Source organism: Triturus cristatus, chromosome 6, assembly GCF_964204655.1.
Source record: "Triturus cristatus chromosome 6, aTriCri1.1, whole genome shotgun sequence".
NCBI lineage: Eukaryota > Metazoa > Chordata > Amphibia > Caudata > Salamandridae > Triturus > Triturus cristatus.
In genome coordinates this window covers 1,517,968,106-1,517,993,566 of record NC_140589.1, presented here as the reverse complement: position 1 = coordinate 1,517,993,566, position 25,461 = coordinate 1,517,968,106, and the positions used below count along the sequence as shown (strand labels likewise).

The 25,461-nt window shown below is 49.0% G+C and overlaps 1 protein-coding gene across 3 annotated transcripts in view; it reads right to left on the bottom strand.

The window, feature by feature from the left end:
- The window catches only part of PLCB1 (phospholipase C beta 1), a 2,173,917-nt gene that overhangs the window by 530,176 nt on the left and 1,618,280 nt on the right, over nt 1–25,461 (bottom strand). For all 3 annotated transcript variants that reach the window (XM_085612648.1, XM_085612647.1, XM_085612649.1), the window contains exon 23: nt 20,099–20,208. In XM_085612648.1, the coding sequence (XP_085468774.1) occupies nt 20,099–20,208 (110 nt within the window). The remainder of the gene's footprint in view (nt 1–20,098; nt 20,209–25,461) is intronic.

Below are 25,461 nucleotides of genomic sequence, written 5' to 3'. Positions count from 1 at the left end.
GGTCAGCAGCACGATCAACTTGGCCCAGCAAAGTAGTACATAACCTGAATCTTATTACCATTAAGTTAGACCTGACATCCTGGGTGAGGTATCCCCCCAAACCTTTTACCTTCACACCCTGATTTTTGCTGAACCTGTTTTTGTTAGAATCAGGACTCTGTGCCCGGTATCACTGCTAACCTGTTCTAAAGTGCTTGTGATCTGTCTTCCAAACATGGTAAATTAGACTACACCGAATTGGCAATTTACTTTCCTTCTAACTCCCTGGTAAATGGTACTACCTGTACTCAGGTCTGTGAATTAGATGGTATTGGTGGAAAGCAGTATTCATTGTGCCATCCACTCACATAGCATTTCAAATCATGTCTCAGGCCTGACACTGCAGCCTGAAGTGAAGTTTTAAACTGACATTTTTACCTGTCAGAATACAATTTTAATCAGACTGAAACCTTACGTAGGGGCATATTATCAAGGACAGCGTTAAAAATGATCGCCGGTTTAGAGGCAGAAAACTGCCGCTAAATCGACGATAATGGGCTTTATAATATGCCCTTTCGATTTCCAATAGAAGTCCATGTTCTGGTGTGAACATGGGCTTCTATTGGAATTCTCCACGGCATATTATCAAGCCCATTATCGCCGATTTAGTGGCAGTTTTCTGCCGCTAAACCGGCGATAATTTTAACGCCGTCCTTGATAATATGCCCCCAAATACTTATAGGTCACCACTAATGTAGGTACTAGAGGCTCATAGGGCAAGGAGCAATGCATTTAAAAAGTTGGACATCTGTACTTAAGTTGTAAATGTCTTGGCAGCAAAACCTTGTCATTTTTCACTGTTGTAAGGCCCTTGTCTCCCATTCACTAACACTGGGTTACCTTATTACATTTAATAAGTGCTTAATATAGATTGGGAGCAGATAGAGGTATGCTGTTTATACTCAAATTAATTGTAATTTTAAACCCTGTTTAACAGTGAAGTCAGATTTTAAGATACAATTTTGAAAATGCCACTCCTAAAAAGTTTACATTTTCTTGTCCTAACCAACTGTGAAGGCTGCCAGTGTCCTGGGCCACAATACTGTAAATTGCTCTGCTGTTGTGTTTTTTGTATTACGTCCACATAGTGGGACTAAGGGGGCTTAGTTGTGTACAGAATGGGACATCCTGCCAGGACAACTGGGGAGGGGCTTTACCCAGCTCCACTTACACTTCAAAGAGGTTTGCATACTGCACACACAAAGGAACCTGACACCAGGCCTGCCCTGACTTTGGTCGCCCCAGAGAGTTGGGAGCCTTAACCAGCGGAGGGGGAAGAACTTTCTAGAACTAGTGTTGAGGTAGGACAAAGTGTCGTCCCACACAAAGGCTAGCATCAGGAATACATATTGGACCTCAAGAGCCACTCATCAGAACACTTATGGACCTGTAGAAGATTCAGAAGAAGGACTGCCTGCTGCCACGGGACTTTCCTGCTGCTTGAAGGACTACCTTGCTGCTTGCGAAGGAAGACTGAACCTGTTTGCCTTCATCCCAGGCTACCCAGAGTGACTCCAAGGGTCTGTTGGCTGACCTCCTGTTGGAGCTGCAGTGACACAACAAGCTTTCAGAGGCTTCCATGCAATTGTCATTTGACCAACAGCAACTAGGTCTGCAGGGACCTGACTGAATCCTGCTGTTGGCCTCTTCTGGAGTCAGTCCTGATTCTTAAAAGGTGATCCCCAGGTCCTGGACATTTGGCTGTTATTATCAGTGAGAGCTCCTCCAAAAAGAAATGTAGTCACTGCGAACAGCCCCATTTGTGCTGAAACCCTGCAGCCCGCGACGACGGGCAGTCCGAAGCTCCGGTGAGACTGGCTGCGCTAAAGCGACAACAGCCTGCAATGACCGCCAACGCAAAGCTCCAGCAATGACTGGATATTCATGCTAATCGTCTCTCGCTTTCCTGGAATATCGGCGCCATCTTGGGGGAGGTAGGGGACGCTGATAGGACGCCATTGCAGGGAGCGCTCTAGCAGTCAGGTTGACTGGCTAGAGGCTTATTAGATTAGAGTATATAAGGGGCTTTGGAAGGCGGGTCAGCCTGTTAAGGCTCTCCACTGCTGTGCGCTGCGCTTTGGTTCTTAGGCGCTTTATTATATTTTTAAAACTACCTGTTTTGTCTTTGAGTTTATTTTATTTATAAACGTTTCCCCTGTTTTTAAATCCCTGGCCACTCACTTGCATTTTAATTGTGCCCCTCACCGCGGTTTCAGCGGGTTCGTTCCAGCGCGTCTCTCGCTTTCCTGGAATATCGGCGCCATCTTGGGGGAGGTAGGGGACGCTGATAGGACGCCATTGCAGGGAGCGCTCTAGCAGTCAGGTTGACTCGCTAGAGCCATATATAGGCTGGATATGCAGGCGCGCAGCGTGTGCGCGCGGCGTGTGTGCCGTAGTGACGCCGGAGTCACGCCAGAGTCCAGCCCGTCTGCGCCCGTCCGCGCTAAGGACGGGCTGGATGGCGGGTAGATTGGATACTCTGATGGTGTGAACATAGGGATTAGGTACTCCAGGCTAGATTTAATCACTCTCAAGCCGCCTAAACGACCCTGTCATCATAGGAATGACCCGGAGTCGTTGCAGTCCTTTCTGGGCTGCCATTGTTTCCGGTCCTCCTCTCTGGTATCGGCTCCTGCTGCTGCCGCTACACGGGTTGGTCTGAGCAATATATCAAACACGAGCCGTAGAAGTGATAGAGGGTTTCTTATCAATGCGAGGTCATTGATTAGGAACAATCTCGCCTTTAAAGATTTTGTGTTGGCTAGAAAACCTGCCTGGGTTTTCATTACGGAAACCTGGGCCAAAGACTCCTCTGGACCTGATTTGGTTGAGGCGGTTCCAGAAGGTTACACGCTGGTGAGGATGGACAGAGTAGGTCGCATGGGAGGAGGGCTGGGTATCCTGCATAGAGACTGCTTTTCCTGCCATGTTATTCCTCTGTCGGAACCTCAACACCCCTTTCAGGCCCTCCAGTTTTCCATGAAAGGATCATATGTAGTACCATTTACGGGTCTTCTTATTTATAGACCACCGGGGACTAGAACAGAGTTCTGTCATCAGATGCTCAACATCTTAGAGTCATATTTTGGCCATGAGCATCTCACTGTTCTAGGGGACCTGAATTTCCATTTGGAAAATATGGAATCCACTGACACACTATCTTTGTTGGATACTTTCTTGGGCTGCGGATTGAAACAGTTGGTTAAGGGTCCCACTCATCAGGCGGGCCATACGTTGGATGGAGTCTTCTCTAATGACACCCGGCTGTCCATTGAGACTCCCATCCCTCTCTCTTGGTCGGACCACTTTGCGATCCCCATAGAATTTTTGATCACTACCGTCAGTAGCAGGGGTAACGAGCCCAGTAAGATGGAACTAAGACGCAATCATAAAAACATCACTAATGATGTGCTCGCCCCCAGGCTATGCAGTCTGGCGTTCTCCCCTGAGGAGGACGTTGGTTCTGCAGTAATGAGGATGGATAGTGCCATTAGGACAGCGATTGATGAACTGGCTCCTGCCTCACTGCGCTATTCCACGAGGAAAAGGCCTTCAGCCCCGTGGTTCTCGGAATCACTAAGACTTCTTAGGCAGGGGGTACGGAGACAGGAGCGTCTTTGGAGGACTAGTTGGGACTGGCGTGAGAGGGACAATCACAAAACTCTTTTAATGAATTATAAGAAGGAGGTGATAAGAACCAAGCAAGATTATTTTACCTCTCTTACCTCCTCACTCTCTTCGCCGAAAGAGCTGTTTAAGATAGTAGACACGCTCACATCACTGAAGATGCCTGATCCTGTTGTTAGCTCACAGCAGCTCTGCAATGATGTTGCCCAATTTTTTCAATCCAAAATTGTGGATATATACTCGGCTTTAGAGCTTCAGAGGTCAGTACTTCCTACCTCTATTTGTCGATCTGTCTTATTGCCATCTTCACCTGAGGACGTTTTCGTAGGGCATCTGTCCAGCTTTCCACCTCTTTCCCTCCAGGAACTTGAAGTCCTCTTGAATAATACCAGGTCGGGGTCTCCCTTAGACCCTTGTCCCTTGAAACTCCTCAAACAATGTAAGGAGACTCTCCTGCCTCCGTTACTGGATATTATGAACAAGGATATGGAGGAGGGGACCTTCCCCCTACAATGGAAAAGAGCAGGGGTTAAACCTCTGCTAAAAAAAACCACCTTAGACCCGGGGGTTCTTAAAAACTTCCGCCCCATCTCGCTGCTCCCAGCCCCGGCAAAGATGCTGGAAACTCATCTTAACCAGCACCTTGCAGTCTTTCTGGAAACCTCTGGCCTATTAGATCACTCGCAGCACGGCTTTCGGAGAGAGCATAGTACGGAGTCGGCCCTCACCATCGTGCTTGATAGTATTCGCACTAGGGTTGATAAGGGCCAGATCACTCTCCTTATCCAGTTAGATCTTACGGCTGCGTTTGATACCCTGTCTCCCTCAGTGTTATGTTATGTTATGTTATTTTTAATTTATTGAGCGCACAGCTACTCGGAAGTGTCCCGGCGCTAACAACAGATAAGGCGGCCAAACTACAGATATCTATCAAAATAGTAATGTCTTCAGGGATTTACGAAACAAGTGCGGATCACAGATAGCCCTCAAAGACAAGGGAAGAGAGTTCCAAGCGATGCAGGCTCTGCGGGCAAATGAATTGCCCCCCATGCGAACAAGCCTAAATTTAGGGGTCTCCATGAGCAACAACGAAGATGACCTCAGCTGTCTCCTAGGGATATAGAAGGAGAATCTATCCTGCAGATACTTGGGGCCCAGACCATGAAGGGCCTGTTGAACAATGGAGAGCATTTTGAATTTAAGGCGAGATTCCACGGGGAGCCAATGGAGTGTCCGAAGTTGAGCCCGAGCGCTTTGCCAGGGGGACAGACCGCCCAGGAGTCTGGCTGCCGAATTTTGGACCACCTGCAGTTTCGTTACAAGGTAGCCCGGGCAGCCTACCAGGAGGGCATTGGCGTAATCGAGGCGGGAAAGAAGCAGAGCACGCACCACCGTTTCTCTGTCCCTAACTGGGAGCAAGGGAAGAAACTTCTTAAGACTCCTCAGAAGCCCAAAGCAAGTGCCAGCAAGTTTTTTTATGTGTGAGGCAAAGTTCAGGTTTTCGTCGAACCAGACGCCAAGATTTTTGACCGCTCCATTGAACGCCGGAGGACAGGGATAGCCGGAAGGCCAGAGTCCCGCTCTAAATTCAGAAGAGAAAGAGCCAAAAAGCAGGACTTCCGACTTTGCCTCATTACATTTCAACTGTGCGTTGGCCAGCCACTGGAAAACGGAAGATAGGCATTGAAGAGGTCTAACCACCGAGTCGTCCACCTTATTCCAAGTGAACAACAATTGGGTATCATCCGCGTAGGCCATCACTTTAGCCCCCAGAGACTCCGCCAGGAAGACCAGCGGAGTCATATAGATGTTGAAAAGCAGAGGGCTAAGTGATGACCCCTGCGGCACCCCTGTGGTAACCCTCAAAGGGACCGAGACACATGGGGGAATCCAAACCTGCTGCACCCTGCCCTCCAAAAAAGAGCTAATCCAGAGCAGAGCTTTCCCAGATAGTCCGATGTCAGAGAGGCGGTCGAGGAGCATGGCGTGAGGCACCGTGTCGAACGCCGCCGAGAGATCAAGCAGTATTAATGCTGCTCTCCCGCCGGCGTCCAAGCACTCTCGAATGGATTCCGAAACCTCCAACAGAGCGGATTCCGTACTGTAGGAGGCACGGAAGCCAGACTGCGCGGGATGAAGAACACCAGCCACCTCAACAAAATTGGTCAGTTGGAACGTGACCGCCTTCTCACACACTTTGGCCAAACTAGGCAAAAGCGAGATAGGACGATAGTTTTCAGGGAGCTGCGGATCAAGGGATGGCTTTTTAAGAAGAGGCAGAATTAAAGCATGTTTCCATGCCCTGGGTTCATGTGCTACCCTGAGTGAATGGTTGATCAAGAAATTAACCTCAGTATTGACGGTATCTGCCACGTCCGAGAGTAATCTGGCCGCGCACGGATCATTCGGTGATCCAGACTTAAGGGCTTTAAGAATTTTAAGGGAGCTGGACAAATCTATCGGACAGAACTCTGAGAAGCTGCTGAACGGAAAAGCCCTAAGTAGGGTGGGGACTAGCTCAGGACTAGCCGACTTCCTTGAATGTCGAAATGTCTCTTGAATACTAATAATTTTGTCCTTGAAGAACGAAGCCAGAGTGTTGCACCATGTATCAGAGACGGGGGCCACAGCTACCTGGGCACTAGGAGCTAGGAAGCTCTGCACTATAGAAAAGATCTCTCTAGAGTTGTTATTTGCACGTTCAATACGTGCAGCATAGTACAAGCCCTTGGCCTCCCTAACCGCACTGTAGTAGAGTTTTTGTTTGGATCTAAGAAGCACTTTATCAGGGTGTAGATATCCACCGATACGCCAAGCCCTCTCTGCCACTTTGCAGGTGTGCTTAAGATTCCTCAACAAGGGCGTAAACCATGGCTTGGAAGGGGCCTCTCTTCTCAGTTTAACCGGCCCCGCTGCCGACACCGACGCCACAGCACCTAAGATCCACTCATCAAATAGAGTGACATTGACTTCCATATCTGTGCCAAAGGAGGGCCGAGAGGCATCAAGTGCGAGGCTGAGCTGAGTAGAAACCACCTTCTTTGAGAGGGGCGGGCGTTTGCTAATAGTCGGTTTCCAGGAGTCTTGTAAAGGCCAGGAAAAGAGAATAGGGAAATGATCCGACCATGCCACAGGGTGCGGCTTCATGACCGAGGTAGGGAAATTAGTGCCTATCATATCAAGAGTGTGACCACCCTGATGAGTTGGAGACAGGACCAATTGGGAGAGGTTTACGAGATGAAGCGCGTCACGAAAAGCGACCGAATCTGCCTCTTCGCAACAATCAAGGTGGATATTAACATCCCCCAGGAGAATAAACTTAGAGAACCTCAAAGCGCGCTCAGCCAAAGCCTCGCCAAAGGCAGCTAAAAAGTTCGCCGCAGAACCGGGGGGGCGATATATCAAAGAGCCCCCAAGAGTGAAATGGGCCGATAGTTGGAGATTAAAATGCAAGCCCTCACAATTGCTCCAGAGAGTAGAAGTTTCACTCCGTAAAGTCCAATTGTCTCTGTACCAGATGGCCAGGCCACCCCCTCTGCCAGAGCAGCGATCCACCCGGTGGACTTTAAATCCCGGAGGAGTAGCCATATGGACTAAGGGATTAGAAAAGGCATCAAGCCAAGTCTCGGTCACAAACAGGATATCCAGTTTGTTATCAGTAATTAGGTCAAACACATCCAAATAATGTTTGTTCACAGATCTTGCAGTGTTAACATCCAGGCTGAGGGAGATAGGGGTGGAAGGGTCCGCACTTAGTTTGCTGACCTCCTTTCTTGGCCAGAGGGAACAGAGGGTTAAACTGGGGGAGTTTCTATCTCCATCCCTCCCTGTGCATTGTGGGGTCCCCCAGGGTTCGGCATTAACCCCACTTGCCAGGCTTATTAGATCTTTTGGGATGGAGGTAGTCTCCTATGCAGACGATACGCAGATACTGATGTCTTTCGCCCAACCTGTCATTTCCGCTGCCTCCAATTTTAGACTCTGTATGGAGGCAGTTGCTCAATGGATGGTTTGCAATTCATTGAAGCTCAACGGCGATAAGACAGAAATTCTGATCTTCAGTGGGAAGGAGGATATCTGGTCGGCGGAATGGTGGCCGTCCTCGTTGGGCGTGTGTCCGACTCCCACCACCCTGGTCAGGAACTTAGGAGTCATGATTAACCCTAGGCTGGGGATGGACCAACAAGTAACGAGGACTATCTCAACTTGCTGGGGCTTATTGAATATACTGCGGAAGATCAAACATTATTTGTCCCACCAAGCCAGAAAACAAATTGTAATTGCATTGATAGGCTCAAGACTTGATTATTGCAATGCCTTATATTTAGGCATTAAAAAGGGTCTGTTAATGCGACTTCAAATGGTGCAAAATGCCGCCGCCAAATTTGTTTTGGATTTGCCCAAGCGGGCTTCTGCATCGGCAGCTAGAAAGACTCTGCACTGGCTTCCAATTGAGGCTAGAATTTCATTTAAGTCCCTTTGTTTGATCTATGGGGCTCTGTCCTCAATTAGTCCTGGAGGCCTAAGGGATCTTTTGGTCCCTTACACCCCCTCCAGACATTTGCGTTCCGCTAATACATTTTTGCTGTCAGTCCCCCGTGTTCGTAGAGCTAGGTGGGGTGGCAGAGCTTTTTCAACCCTGGCTCCGAAGTTGTGGAACACTCTGCCGGTTGTGATCAAATCCCTTCCCTCAAAACAAGTTTTTAGGAAGGCCCTCAAGACGTGGCTATTTGCCAAAGCCTATCCTTAGCTCTGGATTTGCCTTTTTATGATTTTCTTTGTTAGGCGCCTTGATGCCTTTGGGCTTAGTTGCGCGTTTATAAATTTTATTTCATTCATTCATTCATTCTAATGCGACGACCGTCAGCGATGCTCGACCTGTTCTTCATGCCAAAATCCTCCTCCTCGCAGCCTCCTCCAACATGAACAGATCTCTTTGAGCCAGACTTGAGAAGGTAACTTTTCAGTAGGACTCACTAGGTCTCTGCATCGGACATGCACTGCATCATGGTTGGCTTGAACTTGTGCTTTTCCTCTGGTCTAGCACGACCAGATGACCACAAGTGGCGGTTTGTGCTTTTAAGTGTTTTTCTCACGTAAAACTTTAAAATTCAATATCTTTGGTTTTACTGATTATATATTTGTTGTTCTGGTATCATTTTATTTTATTACAATTTACTCTACTTTACCAAATTGTTTTGGAATTCTTCGTGTTTGTGTTTTCACTTTATTACTGTTTTTGTGCAGAATAATACTATACACATTCCCTCCAAGTTAAGCCTGAGTGGCAAGCTACCAGAGGTTTAAGCACAGCTTAATTTAGTGACTTTTTGTGGTTCACCCTGACAAGGATTGCAGTTTTTTGCCTGAGTGGAGTTTCTGACCACCTCAACCAATAACCCAGTTTCCTGCTCACTATGTCAGGGAAATCTTCCAATCCAAAAAGTATAAACAAATGAATATAGGTCCAAACTGACAATGAGTATACGTTTGCAATCCAAGAATCTGTAGGAGAAATCATACCACCAATGGCTCTTCCACATTGTGGCAATCAAAACTTACCTGTTAATGATCTCTTGCCCAAAGTGTGTAAACAGGTAAGGATACAGATTGCACATGCTAGCAAAAAGAAAGGGTACATTTATTTTGTATTCATATATGAACTTTAAAGCTTAGCCAGACCATCAATGGCAAGGCTGCCTATGTTCAGATGTCAGACTGAGTCAGACTACAGGCTTTGTCACTCAGCCTCTACAAGTGTCTGCACCCATGTGGATGAGTAACTAACGCAGAGCCTCTTACTTCAGCTGTTCAGCAGCAAATCTTATTTTAGAAGATGGGCACTGGCGATTACAGCTCAAAACACTTTAACACAAGCTTTCAGTGAGCGATACTCGATTAGGGAGACTCACACACAACAGAGACTCAAAAAGAAACAGGGCCAAAAAGCCAGAAAAAAACAGATGGGAGATTACAGCTCAGTACCCACTTTTTTTGCAGTCACAGCATTTGTGCATCTCCTTCTGTAATATTTGGATATGTGCAATGAAAGATTGGTCGGGGCTCTTTCTAATTGGGATATAGCTCCATGTGAATGAAGGGACAGCTTTGATCAGGCCCCTGTGCCATATTACAGACTCAGGTGCACAGTCAAAAAGTCCTGGAGACACAGTCTAACTATATGGCACCCAGAAGCCTGTGCACAGTTATCCACCAAGATAGCTGTAGGTACACAAACATTAAGGGTTCACCTGGAAATTCAGAAGCATGCTCAGTCAGATAAGACACATGTGAATGATAAAAAAATTAGGAACAGCAAGCCACAATTATAGACACAATATTTTAATGCACATTTATGAGTAACAAAGTTTAAAAGAAATTCTTCTCTTCATAAATGTTAGAACCGGCCATCGCACCATAGCTAGACCCGACCCCTGCACCTCACACAGCCCCCAAACCCACGGCCTAGCCGATCCTCCCCACCAGAACTCACACGCACCCAACCCGGACATCCCCGTCCATGGCCTTCCTCCCTTCGGCCACACCGGGCCCGCGTGCCCACTTCATGCACCAAGATGGCTGCCCGGCCCCAGCGCGACCCTGGCCTAGAGGCGCCACTCCGGCTGGAGCACATCGCGCTCCCCTTGGGATGAGAGAGGGAGGAGCAGTTTCTATCACACCTCTGCGCTTCCCTGGAACGGTGGGTTTCGATCGACCTGCCGGCCTCCCCGAGGGCTGGCTCCACGCATGCTGGGTGTCTGGGACTCCTCCCGACCCGGCACTGGAAGGATCAAAAGACAATAGCAGGAAACCCCAACAAGCAACCCCCCAGGTGACAAGACCCCTGCCTGCACAGACTCCGGACATCAAAGAGGGGTCGCCCTATAACAAGGGGCGCTCGGGGACCGTCCGGCAGATTCGCCTTGGAACACCTGAGCCCTGCTGAGTGACTCGCGGCTCCCTGAAGATCGTAAGACCTCCGAACTTGTGCTTGAGCCCTGCTGAGTGACTCGCGGCTCCCTGAAGATCGTAAGACCTCCGAACTTGTGCTTGAGCCCTGCTGAGTGACTCGCGGCTCCCTGAAGATCGTAAGACCTCCGAACTAGTGCTTGAGCCCTGCTGAGTGACTCGCGGCTCCTCGAAGATCGTAAGACCACCAAACTGGTATCTGAGCCTAGCTGAGTGACTCGCGGCTCCTGCAGACTCTCTTGGTTCCGCCGGACCCCACGACGACAAGTGTATCCCCCAGCTCGAGGATTGTGAGCTGTGCGCCGGGTACGCTCTTGCATTTGATCCATATCCCCAAAGACTGTCCCGCTACCCCCCTCCAAGACTCTGAGAGCCCACGCTCTGTTTGTACATATTTGCCGTGCAGATCATAAAGATCCTACTACTCTAACTTGATAAAGATTTGCTCGTAAGAACTCCTTGTGTGGTGTCCCTCTGTCGTGTGGTGCCGAGTGTGCGATCCTAGATACGAAGTTCCTCCCGGAGGAATCTCTCACCAGTGCCCGGCTACGATACTTTGAGGGTGGGTCTCAGGGCAGTCAGGGCCCCCTCCGGGCCCCTCTGAGGTCGCCTTCTAACATTGGTGGCAAGCGTCGGGATTCGAGCCCATAATCTAGAGATCGTACCGTGAACGGCTGACGCACTACCGACAAAGATGGCAGAAGGAAACGCTGTGGTTCTCGTAGAAGACGACGCCAGTGCCGTGTTCCAGGTGGAACAGCTGGAAGAGTACACTCACAAAGAAGTAAAACAATTCTGTAAGGAACTCCGAATCGCTACCACTGGTCTCAACACCAAAGAAGATATGCAAAAGGCACTGAAAGCTTGGGTGGATTCAGGGGCCTCCCGGCCAGAAGGAGCGGGGGAACCCCGCGACGAAGCTGGACCGTCCCAAGGAGAACGCAGCAACAACCAGGTGCGAGGCTTCGTACCCGACGGGGGCCTATCCCCGGAGGAACTCGCAGACAGAGAAAAAAGTCGCCATCACGAGCTCGAATTAGCGAAACTCAAAATTGAGGGCGAGCTGAAATTAGCAGAGAAAAAGCTAGCAGTAGAACAGTTGCGAGTACAAGGAGAGCTGGAGGAGAAGAAACTCCAACGAGAACACGAGGGGAAGAATCTTCAACTGGAGCATGAACGCAGCCTGAAGGAAATAGAACTGAAAGCCAGGAGCGAAGAAGCGCGGCCCCCGGGGAACCGGGAGGCAGCCGCCCGACGGAACAGAAGGTCCACATCCCCAAGGATGTGGTCAAAGAATATTATAAAAATGATGACATTCAGTAGTGGTTTCGGGCCTACGAGGTCGCCATGGCCTCCCATCGGGTCCCACAGAAAGATTGGGGGGCTGGGTTATGGGGACGATTCCTGAGCGAAGGGAGAGACATCCTGCTCGACCTACCCACCTCCATGCAAATGTCCTATGAACACATGAAAGCGGCCCTCCTCACAAGGTACGGCCTCACCCCGGAGATGTACCGCCAGCGGTTCCGGGACTGCCGGAAGATCCCGGGTACCACCTGGGTGGAATATGTGCATTTCTTCAGCAGCGCCTTCGATGGTTGGATTAAGGGCAGCAAGGTAACCACCCTGGAAGAACTAACCGACCTTATGTTGTGGGAACACCTGGCAGCCAACTGCTTTGTAGAACTACGCCAACATCTGCTCGACAGCAAGCTCACGGACCCGAGAAAGCTGGCTGTCGAGGCAGATCGCTGGACCAACACCCGGGTCTCCCGGGGCCCTGTAGGATAGTACCCCCGAGCCAGTCAGGGACCACCCCGCCAGAGAGGGGGGGAAACCAGGGAGGGCAGAGAGAGTCCCAAGCTAGTCCCCCGAAGTCCCAATCTCCACCCTTCGCGGCACCCCCACCTGCTGTATTGGCCCCCCCCCTTAGACGGGGGCACCGGGTAAACGTCACTTATTTCCGTTGCCAGTAACCCGGGCATTACGCCAACGACCCTGAATGCCCCATGGCCCCACGCACCACCCAGGCAGCACCCCCTGCTAGACAGATCGCCAATGTAGCCCTGGGGGAGGAGGTTGAGGAGGCCGAGGAGTGGGAACCCGCCGCTATGGCACTAGTATCCTTAGGAGATAGAGAGATGGTCCCTGGGAGCCTCCTACCCCCTAACACAAAGAAATATGGGCAGCTCGTAACGATCAATGGCCACCAAGTAGAAGCCCTCCGTGACACCGGGGCCAGCATCACCGGGGTCCTTAGCCATTTAGTACACGAAGACCAGGTCCTCCCCAACGTCTTTTGCCCTGTCATCTCAGCCGACAATACAGAAAGCCTATGTAAAGTAGCCCTGGTGCCCTTTGAGTGGGGAGGGGTGGTCGGTAAACTGAAGGTCGCAGTGAGAACCTCCCAGCCCGTCGACTGTCTCCTGGGGAACGACCTGGAAAGTTCCCCCTGGAGACAGGTTGAGCGCAAGACCCATCTAGGGATGATGGGCCTCCCTGAGTGGGTGTGCGCCACCACTCGATCCATGGCGGCCCGACTGACCCCCCTGAGGGAAGTCGAAGGTGCCCCGACCCCTGAAGATAGGATGGTCCCAGCAGAGGGTCCCCCCATTACCCCACCAGAGGGGTCGATCGCCAGTGACGAACCCCCGCCTTCCGACTCCACCCCAGTCACCGAGTTCGGCGATCTGCCCGAATTAGCCCAGTGGCGCCACGAGGGGGGCCCCTCCCGAGAAGAGTTCTGCCGAGAGCAGGCTTCCTGTCCCTCCCTGGACGGGCTCCGGCAACAGGCAGAGGCCCAGGCCGCGGGCGACCAGGCGGGGACACACCGGATGTACTGGGAGAATGGCCTCCTGTACAGTGAACAGAAGTCGGCGGAGCTAGGGTCCGGCCGAGTGCTGGTGGTACCCCTACGCTTCCGAAACCTCCTCCTGGGCTTGGCCCACGATGTTCCCCTCGCAGGCCACTTGGGCCAGGACAAAACGTACAGTCGCCTCGTGACCCACTTTTACTGGCCCCGGATGAGAGCCGAGGTAGGAGCCCACTGCAAGTCCTGTCCCACGTGCCAGGCCAGTGGGAAGAGCGGAGGGAAGAGCAAGGCTCCCCTCCAACCCTTCCCTGTCGTCAGTACCCCTTTTGAGCGGGTCGGGATCGACATTGTAGGGCCCCTGGACCCCCCAACTTCCCAAGGGCACCGGTTCATCCTCGTCCTGGTGGACCATGCCACCCGTTACCCTGAGGCCATCCCCCTGCGCACCGTCACGGCCCCCGTGGTGGGCCGGGCGTTGATGGGAATCTTCTCCCGCATGGGTTTCCCCCGCGAGGTCGTGAGCGATCGCGGTACCAACTTTATATCCCGATACATCAAGTCTTTATGGCAACAATGCGGGGTGTCCTATAAATTCACCACCCCGTACCACCCGCAGGGAAACGGCCTGGTAGAGCGGTTTAACCGGACTCTGAAGGGGATGATCGCGGGCCTGGAAGAGCCCCTCCGGCGTAAGTGGGACATCCTGCTCCCCTGCCTCCTATTCGCCTACCGCGAAGTTCCCCAGAAGTCCTTGGGGTTCAGCCCCTTTGAGTTACTCTACGGGCACCCCGTCAGGGGGCCCCTCAGCCTGGTCAAGGAAGGCTGGGAGGCGGCGACTCGAGGCCCCCCCGAGATGTGTTCCGGTATGTCCTGACCCTCCGAAATCAGACTCGAAGGTTCCGAGAGATGGCCGAGGCCAACCTGGAGGCGAGTCAGGAAGAGATGAAGCGCTGGTACGACCAGAACGCCACTCTGGTCGAATTTCAGCCGGGCCAGCTGGTATGGGTCATGGCCCCAGTGAAACCCTGCGCCCTCCAGGATAAATGGACAGGGCCCTTCAAAGTGGTTGAGCGGAAGAGCCAGGTCACGTACTTAGTGGACGTCCAGTCCCCTCGGGACCCCCTCCGGGTCCTTCACGTGAACCGCCTCAAGCCCCACTTTGTGCGGACAGAGCTGAGTCTGCTGCTGGCCACCGATGACAGGGCCGAGGAGGAGTCCGATCCTCTCCCCGATCTCCTGTGTACCAAAGAGAAGGACGGCTCCGTAGAAGGAGTGAACCTCTCCCCGTCTCTCACTCCCCAGCAACGGGAAGATTGCCGCCAGCTCCTAGGGCAGTTTTCGGACCTCTTCTCCCTGGTCCCTAGGGTCACCGACTGGTGTGTCCATGACGTGGATACCGGGGACAGTCCGCCAGTGAGACACCGGGCCTACCGAGTCCCTGATCGGGTCCGGTCCTGTATCCAGGCCGAAGTCTCGAAGATGTTGACCCTAGGCGTAATCGAGCCCTCAGATAGCCCCTGGGCTAGCCCCGTGGTCCTGGTCCCCAAAGCAGCCGCCCCCGGGGTCGCGCCAGAACTCCGCTTCTGCGTGGAGTACCGGGGACTCAATGAAGTCACCCGAACCGATGCCCACCCCATTCCCCGAGCCGACGAGCTCATTGACCGGCTCGGGGCTGCTCGATTCCTCAGTACCTTCGATCTCACCTGTGGCTACTGGCAAATTGCGCTCACAGAAGGAGCCAAGGAGCAGTCCGCCTTCTCCACCCCGGATGGGCACTATCGCTTTCGCGTGATGCCGTTCGGGATGAAAAATGCCCCGGCCACCTTTCAGCGGCTGGTAAATAGAGTCCTGGCCGGGCTGGAAAAATTCAGTGCTGCATATCTCGACGATATCGCAGTTTTTAGTTCTGAGTGGAGTGAGCACCTCCAGCACCTTCGGAGGGTACTGACCGCCCTGCGCCAGGCAGGCCTCACCGTGAAAGCCAGCAAGTGCCAGATTGGGCAAGGTTCAGTAACCTACCTGGGACACCAGGTCGGAAGCGGCCAGGTCGCCCCCCTACAGCCCAAAATCGACGCCATCCTAGCCTGGGAACCACCCACTACCCAAACGGAGGTTCGGGCCTTCCTGGGCCTCACGGGCTATTACCGGAGATTCATCAGGAATTACGGCAGCCTGGTCGGTCCCCTCACGGGACTCACGTCCAAAAAACAGCCCAAGAAGGTGCACTGGTCCCCTGCCTGCCAAGAGGCGTTCGAGGCCCTGAAAGCGGCCATGTGTACTGCCCCCGTCCTCCAGGCCCCCGACTACTCTAAGGAGTTCGTGGTACAGACTGATGCCTCCGAGCGCAGCATCGGGGCCGTCCTCTCCCAGGTGAATGACCAAGGTCTAGACCAGCCCGTGGCCTTCCTCAGCCGAAGGCTATTGCCCAGGGAACAAAGATGGAGCACCATCGAGCGAGAGGTATTCGCCGTAGTCTGGGCCCTGAAAAAACTATGCCCTTACCTGTTCGGCACCCATTTCAAGGTCCAAACTGACCATCGCCCCTTGCGATGGCTCATGCAGATGCGAGGAGAAAACCCCAAGCTACTGCGGTGGTCAATCTCCCTCCAGGGGATGGATTTCACCGTCGAACATCGCCCTGGGAATGACCACGCCAACGCCGATGGCCTCTCCCGGTTCTTCCGCCTCAGCGAAGAGAACCCCCAAGAAGATGGGTAGTTCTCTACGGCTTTTAGCTGGGGGGGACGCATGTTAGACCCGGCCATCGCACCATAGCTAGACCCGACCCCTGCACCTCACACAGCCCCCAAACCCACGGCCTAGCCGATCCTCCCCACCAGAACTCACACGCACCCAACCCGGACATCCCCGTCCATGGCCTTCCTCCCTTCGGCCACACCGGGCCCGCGTGCCCACTTCATGCACCAAGATGGCTGCCCGGCCCCAGCGCGACCCTGGCCTAGAGGCGCCACTCCAGCTGGAGCACATCGCGCTCCCCTTGGGATGAGAGAGGGAGGAGCAGTTTCTATCACACCTCTGCGCTTCCCTGGAACGGTGGGTTTCGATCGACCTGCCGGCCTCCCCGAGGGCTGGCTCCACGCCTGCTGGGTGTCTGGGACTCCTCCCGACCCGGCACTGGAAGGATCAAAAGACAATAGCAGGAAACCCCAACAAGCAACCCCCCAGGTGACAAGACCCCTGCCTGCACAGACTCCGGACATCAAAGAGGGGTCGCCCTATAACAAGGGGCGCTCGGGGACCGTCCGGCAGATTCGCCTTGGAACACCTGAGCCCTGCTGAGTGACTCGCGGCTCCCTGAAGATCGTAAGACCTCTGAACTTGTGCTTGAGCCCTGCTGAGTGACTCGCGGCTCCCTGAAGATCGTAAGACCTCCGAACTAGTGCTTGAGCCCTGCTGAGTGACTCGCGGCTCCTCGAAGATCGTAAGACCACCGAACTGGTATCTGAGCCTAGCTGAGTGACTCGTGGCTCCTGCAGACTCTCTTGGTTCCGCCGGACCCCACGACGACAAGTGTATCCCCCAGCTCGAGGATTGTGAGCTGTGCGCCGGGTACGCTCCTGCATTTGATCCATATCCCCAAAGACTGTCCCGCTACCCCCCTCCAAGACTCTGAGAGCCCACACTCTGCTTGTACATATTTGCCGTGCAGATCATAAAGATCCTACTACTCTAACTTGATAAAGATTTGCTCGTAAGAACTCCTTGTGTGGTGTCCCTCTGTCGTGTGGTGCCGAGTGTGCGATCCTAGATACGAAGTTCCTCCCGGAGGAATCTCTCACCAGTGCCCGGCTACGATACTTTGAGGGTGGGTCTCAGGGCAGTCAGGGCCCCCTCCGGGCCCCTCTGAGGTCGCCTTCTAACAATAAACAAAGTTACCCCTGACAATCTATATTATGCAGAGGTATTCAAACTGTGGGTGGACTTACTGGGGTTTGGGGGATTAGAGGGGTAGATATGGATGTCAAAAGGGGTACAAGGCTCTGGCATATAGGAGCACTTTTCTGACTGAACAATGCAGACAAACATCACACTGAAAAACAGTGCTGTGTTACAGTGAAAGAAAAGAAAGGAGCCACGAACCACTTAGTATTTGGCAATCAGTAATGTATTTAATAATTCAGGCCCTGACTTGGAGTAGCTGTCAAAGAAGGGCCTCCAAGTTACCATTAATGCCTCACGTCTGACCATAGGATGTTGGCAATCATGTATTAGAATGTGTTTTAAAAGGTGAAAACTAAACATAACTACAATGTCCAAAATCTTAAACTCATTCATGGTTGCAAGTTGACCCAATATCGTGTACAACATCTTCAACCAGTCCTTCTATTTTAGGGAACAGTACATTGCATTTTGGGACTTTTTGTGTTGCGTTCAAAATTGAAATTCTGCTAATGTCAGCATTCAAAGGGCCTTTTGCTAAAAAGTTAGAACTGGCTGAAGGTGTCAGACAAACTGTGAGTATGATAATATGGATTATAAAAGACAAGAATGTACATACATTTTTATAAAAAATTTATTGAAGTCCCTTTTACATATGGAATTTATTATAAAAGGTGTAACACAGAACACTGCTATTGGACTATTTTCTTTAATGCACTAGCCAGCTATACAAAATGTAGTATTTAGTTTACTTGTTGCGTATTATAATGCATATATTTATCCTGATAAACTTAAAAGTGTTACTACATACTATTTTTTCAATATTTGCTTTTCTCTGTGCATGAACATTGATTCATTAAAATGTAAGGATCAGTGAAAGTGACATCAGGCACCCTTCTACCTTTAATCACATTACAGGGGTGGCCTCTTGTGCCCAGCCTTCACCAGTAAAAGCCTCTTACACACTCCAGAGAGGTTAGAAGAAGAGCGAGGAGCGAAACTGTGAAACTAAACAGGGTCTTGAATCCTGTGCAGATTTAGTTCTGCCATTTACTTCATGACCTCTGAGACCAGGGGAACCAAGGGCAGTACAGGGCTACCAAAGGGTAAGCCAGTGGTAGTAGATGCCCCCTCTAGGAAATCCTCACTGATTTCACCAACCCCTCACTGATTTTCCAGGTTTTGTGATGATTTTCTTTAGCACTTTAAATATCTTAAACATATTGCCATAATCACTTGTCTTAAAGTACCAGCTGATAAGATTTCCTGTTTAACACGTTATATCAAAACATTATAATATTGTAGAAGGTTAAATGAAATCATTACAAACATACAAGTAATACAAAAGAATGAAACCAACTAAATGCTTAACAAGCAATGCCAATAGGTCTGGTTTTAAAGGAATGTTGTATGGTAATATGACACATTAGATAAATAGCATGGGACTGGATATGTATTTGTGTGAAAGCACAGAACTGGTGAATAAAATTGCTGTAGATCAAAATGTAAGCTGACAGTTACACTGTCAAGTGGGACCTTAAATTCCACGTAGGTTAATGACTGCCCTCCTCCCATCTATGCTGCTGCCAGAGAAAAAGAATATAAATTATCTAGTTATTTATTTATGCCACTGAAAGTTCAAACTCCTCAGGCAGCTGGATAAATATGTAAAATGATCACAGCTGTGTGGAGGACAAGCACATTTTTGTGGAAGCACACAACTTCTGCCCAATCAAAACATGTAATCCTGGTTTCCAACATATGGGCAGAGGCAAAGGCCCTCTCTTGGTGGTTCTTACATACATGTCTGGGGAGAGCTGCGCTGCTAAGATGGATCATAGAAAAGTTAATCAGGCTGAACTTGGCAAGATAGATAATTTAACAGAATAATAGTAATTTGTCTTAACAAGCAAAACACGCACATAAAAATAAGGACATGTTAAAAAAATCAACAAATCTTTCTGAAAAACAGTTCTTCTAAAAAATTGAAAAATACTAATTAAATTTAAATCATTGAATGTTTTTATTATTGTGGATATAGGCGAGGAGATATATCTTCCATGGATAGGTATCATCCTAGTAATCTGCAACATTTAGTTCTAAATCTTGTTCATGAAGCCTTGCATATGTAATGCACCACAAAAACGTAGATTTAGCACCCTTTTTCCCGCAAAACCCAAATGTTATGACTTTTCACGTTATTAACTGTGGCAACATGAAGACAGTGGCGAAGTTGGCAAAGCTTAAAATAAACAAAAAATTACTAAATTGGCCAAAAGCAAACTTCAAAACAGGTGCATACCACTATTCATTTGTTCAAGTCCATAGTAGGGCTGTGCACATTGGTAACACAGCCTCACATTTTACACCTGTTACATTTCCCCATAAGCACCCCAACTCCCAATTTGTTCTCTCCAATAGACTGAGGTAATTGTTCATGATATACATAGATCTCAATATTTTCTCTTTCACTCATCAGGAAGTCTCAGTATAAGTGAATGAATTCAGAGATTGCTATATTAATCCTATGCTGCCGTCTAGTGGACAAATTTCAAAACCACACCTCGTTAGTTCCACTCATATCTGCACCATGTCACACCTGCCTTTCCATTTGCTCTTGCTTTAAATTAGTTTTAAACGAGATAGTGGCAAGTTTGTCTTGCCTTCTTCCACATACGTACTCTCATAAGGCTGTAAATTAAGAGAGAAACCAGATGACTGATTGAATGCAAGCTTTGATGTCGGTCTTACCTCTTTCTTTAGCTCTTCCTCATCTTCTAGCGTTAATGCTGCTAGCTGCCTTGCTCTTTGCTCCATCAGGTTGACGTATCTGATTGGATTGGATAGTGCTTCAATGACATCTAGCAATGACACAAAAGATGTCTTATTGTGAGCTGATGACCAAACAGAACCCACAGCACCCTCCTAAGAGCCTGCAGTACCATTCAAAGAACGATTTGAAAGGAAAACACGTTTTAATTGTTACATCATAGACAATGAACACACACATTATACAGGTCAAACCGGGACATGGAAAGCACATTTCTCATGTGACAAAATATTGATGTAAATAGTTGTATTCCCTGCAGCAATCTAATGCAAAGATGTTGGTTTCACATAAGGGGCACGGAGGATGAAACTGATGCAATGGACAGACCGTCGGATCTGAGGGATTGTTGACATAGAGGAAACAGAAAATGAGTGCATTTAAGGTTGAGAAATGCTGTTCGTTCTGTTAACTTCCATCAAGGCTTTATTTTTTGCCAGTGGATCGTAGTCCGAATGTTTCAAGGTATTTGGCAAACCACTGAAAAATCTGATGATTCCCAAGGCTAAACGTCTTCACAGCTGAACATCAAACATAGGGCCACAAGCACAGTTTCTGCTATTTTATATGATGGTATACACACATGGAAAGTGTTCATGCATTGGCCCATTTGCTACCAGCTTTAAGTGCATCAGTTAATAATTTGACCAAACCCAGATCTAGCTTGATCAGTTAAGATGATCCAGGCATCAGCGGCCAAAAAACACAACATACGAAGGGGCAGATTTACAAGCCCCTTGCGCCTCTTTTACGCCGCTGTTGCGTCACTTTTGTGACGTAGCGGCGGCGCAAAGCCAGCGCCATGCTGCGGGGTATTTACAACGTGACGCATCTGGGAGATGCGTCACGTTGTAAAGCCCTGCGCCACATGTAGGCGTTCGGGCGCAGGGCGGGGCGTTCCGGCGCAGGAACGCCTCCTAAAAGTGGCACTTTTAAGGCCATGCTGCGTCAAAACCCTGCGCCTGCTTGAAGCAGGCATAAAAATTGACGCAGCATGTTAGGGATAGGGCACCCCCGAGCCTTGCTGGAGCTGCGTCGCGTTTGCAACGCAACTCCAGCAATGCGCCGCCTTTCCAACAGGAGATGCGTCACGCATCTGTCCATCCGAGTGCCACGGTGCGCCGCATTGTAAATGCGGCGCATCAGTGGTGGCAGAGATTAGCAGAGATGCGCCAGAAGTCGTAAATCTGCCCCATAGTTCCCATCACTCCGTCTCCATCCTCCTCGTCCCGGTCCTAACTTGTGAGGTGTTTCAGCCTCCGGCAGAGATTCCCACGCTAGGGATCATAGATCCCTTCAGCTCAAAGTTGACTTCTGTCTCTATGATAGAAGTAAAAAAGCCCCACCACTCCTGCCTAGCCGCCTGTTTTTAGGTGACGCCTAAATATGGGAAATATTCATGTAGGACTGTCCCTGTAATACTGATGGAACCGCTGTTCCAGTACTATCTTGTGGAAGACACCTTCTCACATGGTTGCAGTCATTAAAAAAGTCCGCACCTCATTTGAAAAAGAGGATGATGAATTTGTGGACGGGCTAGGCGGGACTGGAAGGTCAAGTTGCCAAAATCCAGAAAAAATCAATCTACCTTAAAAATACAGATAACAAGCATTGGCATAGCCAATAGGTATCGCATTTGGGACCTTATAAGTGTTTAGCCATGCAACAGTTGCATAACTAAATACTTATAAGGTCCCAAAAGTGACACTTATTGGCTATGCAAAGCGGCCGTGCGGCCGCGAAAGCGATCACGATCAAACATCAAAGCGGCCCTGCGGCCGGCCGTGAAAGCAATCGCGGTAAAGCGCGGCGCGCGCGTGCCCGCGCACATGCACTGTAGCTCTAGGCTTTCCTGGTAACACTTTTTGGAGCCCTCTCAATAAGTCTCGCCAGACCAGCGCATGCGCTGGGTCAGGCGAGACCTGAAAACGTGTTTTTTACAGAAGAAAATACCACTGTTCACATCCTTCAGCTGGGCACTGTGGGGCTGGCTGCAGGGCCTGACCTCTGGCCTAGACTTCCACCCATTCCCCCGTGGGCAGCTTTCTACAGCTGCGTATGGCTTTTGGAAGCCGCAGGGCCTGTCTTCCTACCAGGCTCTGCATCCAAACCTCCACAGGCAGCCAAGCACAGCTGTGCACCACCTGCATCATGTGATGAACGGGGGGCATACAGCCAGGCCTTGCACTCAAACCTCATTAAGCAGCCAACCCATATCGTATCCATATAAAATATACCCTAAGCAATTTTTTATTATTTATTTTATTTTATGAATTTGCAAAGCCTGTGATTGCTGACAGGCGTACTCGCGCTAAATAGAAGAACTCAGCCACTAACTTTATTGCTGAAACAGTCACATTTTGTACTGTTTCCTAAATCTGTAGAGGTTAGGTTCAGCATAAACTAAAGAGGGCCTCTTCCCAACCCTCTGCTTGTGGCCCCCCCTTACCGTGCACTGTCCTTGGGCATGTGGATCGGAGGTTAGCTGCAGTGCCAGGTCTATGGCCAGAACCAGCTTTTTTTTTGTTAATTGTTTTATGTGCTTACAGATCCCAAAATTGTAATTGCAGTCTCCAGCACGAGTCACTGTCTGGTACCAAAAATCCAGGGCAAGATTTACGGAACCAAACAGAATTCCAGACCCATATCTGTGAAGTCAGCAATTGTCTGTGAAGTTTAGCTTAAATTCATGGTACTGCTCAGTGGCGCTTGCCGTGGATTTGGGGTATTCAGTAGACCTGGTTGAAATTTGAATTACACCAGCGTAATTTGCATAATTTCAGGAATTTCACATTAAAGTCTCCAGAGCCCTGAGATGGTGATATTGAACAATATTTCATGTGGTACCCATTATGTATATTTTATATATTATTAAAAAGTATTTTTATATAAAATATTACTTGTATCACATGTTTAAAAGGTTAGCTTGCAAAAGATGTTTTCTTCCAAGTGAATCTAACAATGGCCATTTATTGTAGCTCAAACAGAAGAGTATAATACTGCCACAGAATGTGCCACATAATTTGCATTTTTTGCTGCATAATTCAGATATCCTAGCTGCATAATTAAGCCCTCAGTGCTGCATAATCCTAACAATTAAGCATGGATTTTTCTTAACATCAGTCAGTGATGTCTTTTTTTCAGGCTTGACCCAATGATGCAAAGAATCATGCAGGGTCCTTCAAGGACAGAATTATCATATCATTGGTAGGCACCAAAATAACAATCACCAACGTTCCCAACAGGGTGATGTTTTGTGGCAAAGGGAATTTCCCAGGAAGCCTAGAAGATAACGTCTTATATGGCAGAAATCTATTCTAGCCCGACAGCTTCTCTCTTCCCCACCATTCCAACCACTAGAAATGAGTTAATTACAGTCTATCATGAAGGCATTGGAGTATCCTCTGATGCCACCTCCAATGGGATATCCCATAGAGATGGAAGTCAACGAGTTTGGGAGGAATGCACAGTTCAATAGCTCTTGGTTATGGTACAACCATTATCATTCTGCTTGCAGGGCAGAAAAGTTCAGGACATCTCTAGCCTCCCACCCCAGGGCACTTGTATCAGATATTTTTGAAGTGGAAGGAAAGGCAAACGGCCAAACAGCCCCATTTTCATAAGTTGATTGGATTTTCACTACAGTGCAAGGAGTGTGATAAATTCATGAATGCAACCATATAATAAAAAACATGCTACATCTTTCCTTATGCTAAAAAAACCTAAAAGTGATAACTTGCCTATTTTTATTTTTTAGGCTAATTTTCAAAAACACAGGAAATATCAAATCGATGACTGCCACCAAGCTCAATTTATCAATGCACATTATTGTAGAAGAGATGGGTCTAACAGTCCAGTCCAGGAGCTCTTGGCGTTGCACACTCAGAGACCATATGTCACCTTTTAATTTGGAGAAAAATTACTCTTATGCAAAAAACACAACCTATGTATAGGCAACTGATCTATGCCACAATAGAAATACTGGTGCCATTGCATAAACCATAAGATATAAATATCTAAAACCCACGGTGGCAGCCTCGCGGACATAAGTTGAAGCTAGTCCCACTGAACTAGAAGTAGACCAAGAGGTATGGATATAATATTTTTGATAGAGCACTTGGGTATGAAGTATGTGCCCAAGGTGCCCGACCACAGTATTAGTCAAAAATTCAAAGGAGCAAAAAGCTAAAAAGAAAGTCAGGGGAACAACCCAAGCAGATGAAATTCTCAATAGACATAAATTGCCGAGGGCTGTAGATTTTACTGTTTGCAGACAATTTTCTGCTACATTAGTGAAATCTGTGGAGCTTTTGTAGGAGATGAGAGAGAAGATGCAGTGAGCTGTTAGGTTCTAAGGGAAATATAGCCAATTTACAGATCATGCTACTTAATGGATCTATCTGAGTCTGGACATGGTCTTACCTCACCACGGGGCGGGATTGCAGAATTGTTGAAGTCAGGATTGTGAAAGATCTGGGGCACCAATAACACTATAATTGAACTCCTTAATTATTCATAGGGTTGATTTGGCTTCACAGATATCAGACTACTGCAGAGTGATTTATTTCTTAAAGCAATGAAATTTTCTCTTTGGCATCAACAATTTTATTCAGTGGGCAAAGAATGGATTAGACGGTTACAGTATCTCACAATAAATGGAAAAATGATCTCTAGAAAGTTTGGAAATGTCCTATGATAAAGATGGTTTGGATACTGTGGTTGGAATGTGAGGATAGCCATCTGTTCATTTTACTATCTTGTCCTCATTCTGCATGACAAAATCAGGTGGAAACCATATTTGCAATCATGGGTTTTGCACAAATTGCACGGAGTCTTGGAATATTTGCAATCATAAGTTACCTGAACAAACTAAGCTAGTTTGGTAATCGGGATACCGAGTGGGGGTGGGAATGACACCGGCAAAGATCCTTCTATGTGCTATCCCTGATTGCACCTAGGAAAACTTGGAACTCGATGGAAGAAACACAACCTAATGATGTGTTCAAATGGAATTATCTTGGCATTCCTTGCACATTAATTGTCCTAAGAATAGGAACCTAAACCTGATTAATGTACACAAAATGTTTTAGGAAACACCCCTCGCGGTGAATAGTCTATGCCCATCTATGCACCCTCTAATAGATTTAGAAATGCATTAAACATTACCATTTGGAGGTTAAAAAAAAACCAAGAAAAAGGGAGGGTGATTTTTCCAAGACATTTCAACCTCACTGAGTGCTAGGAGAATGAAAGATTAGGGGGCTTATTTACAATCCCCTTGCGGCTC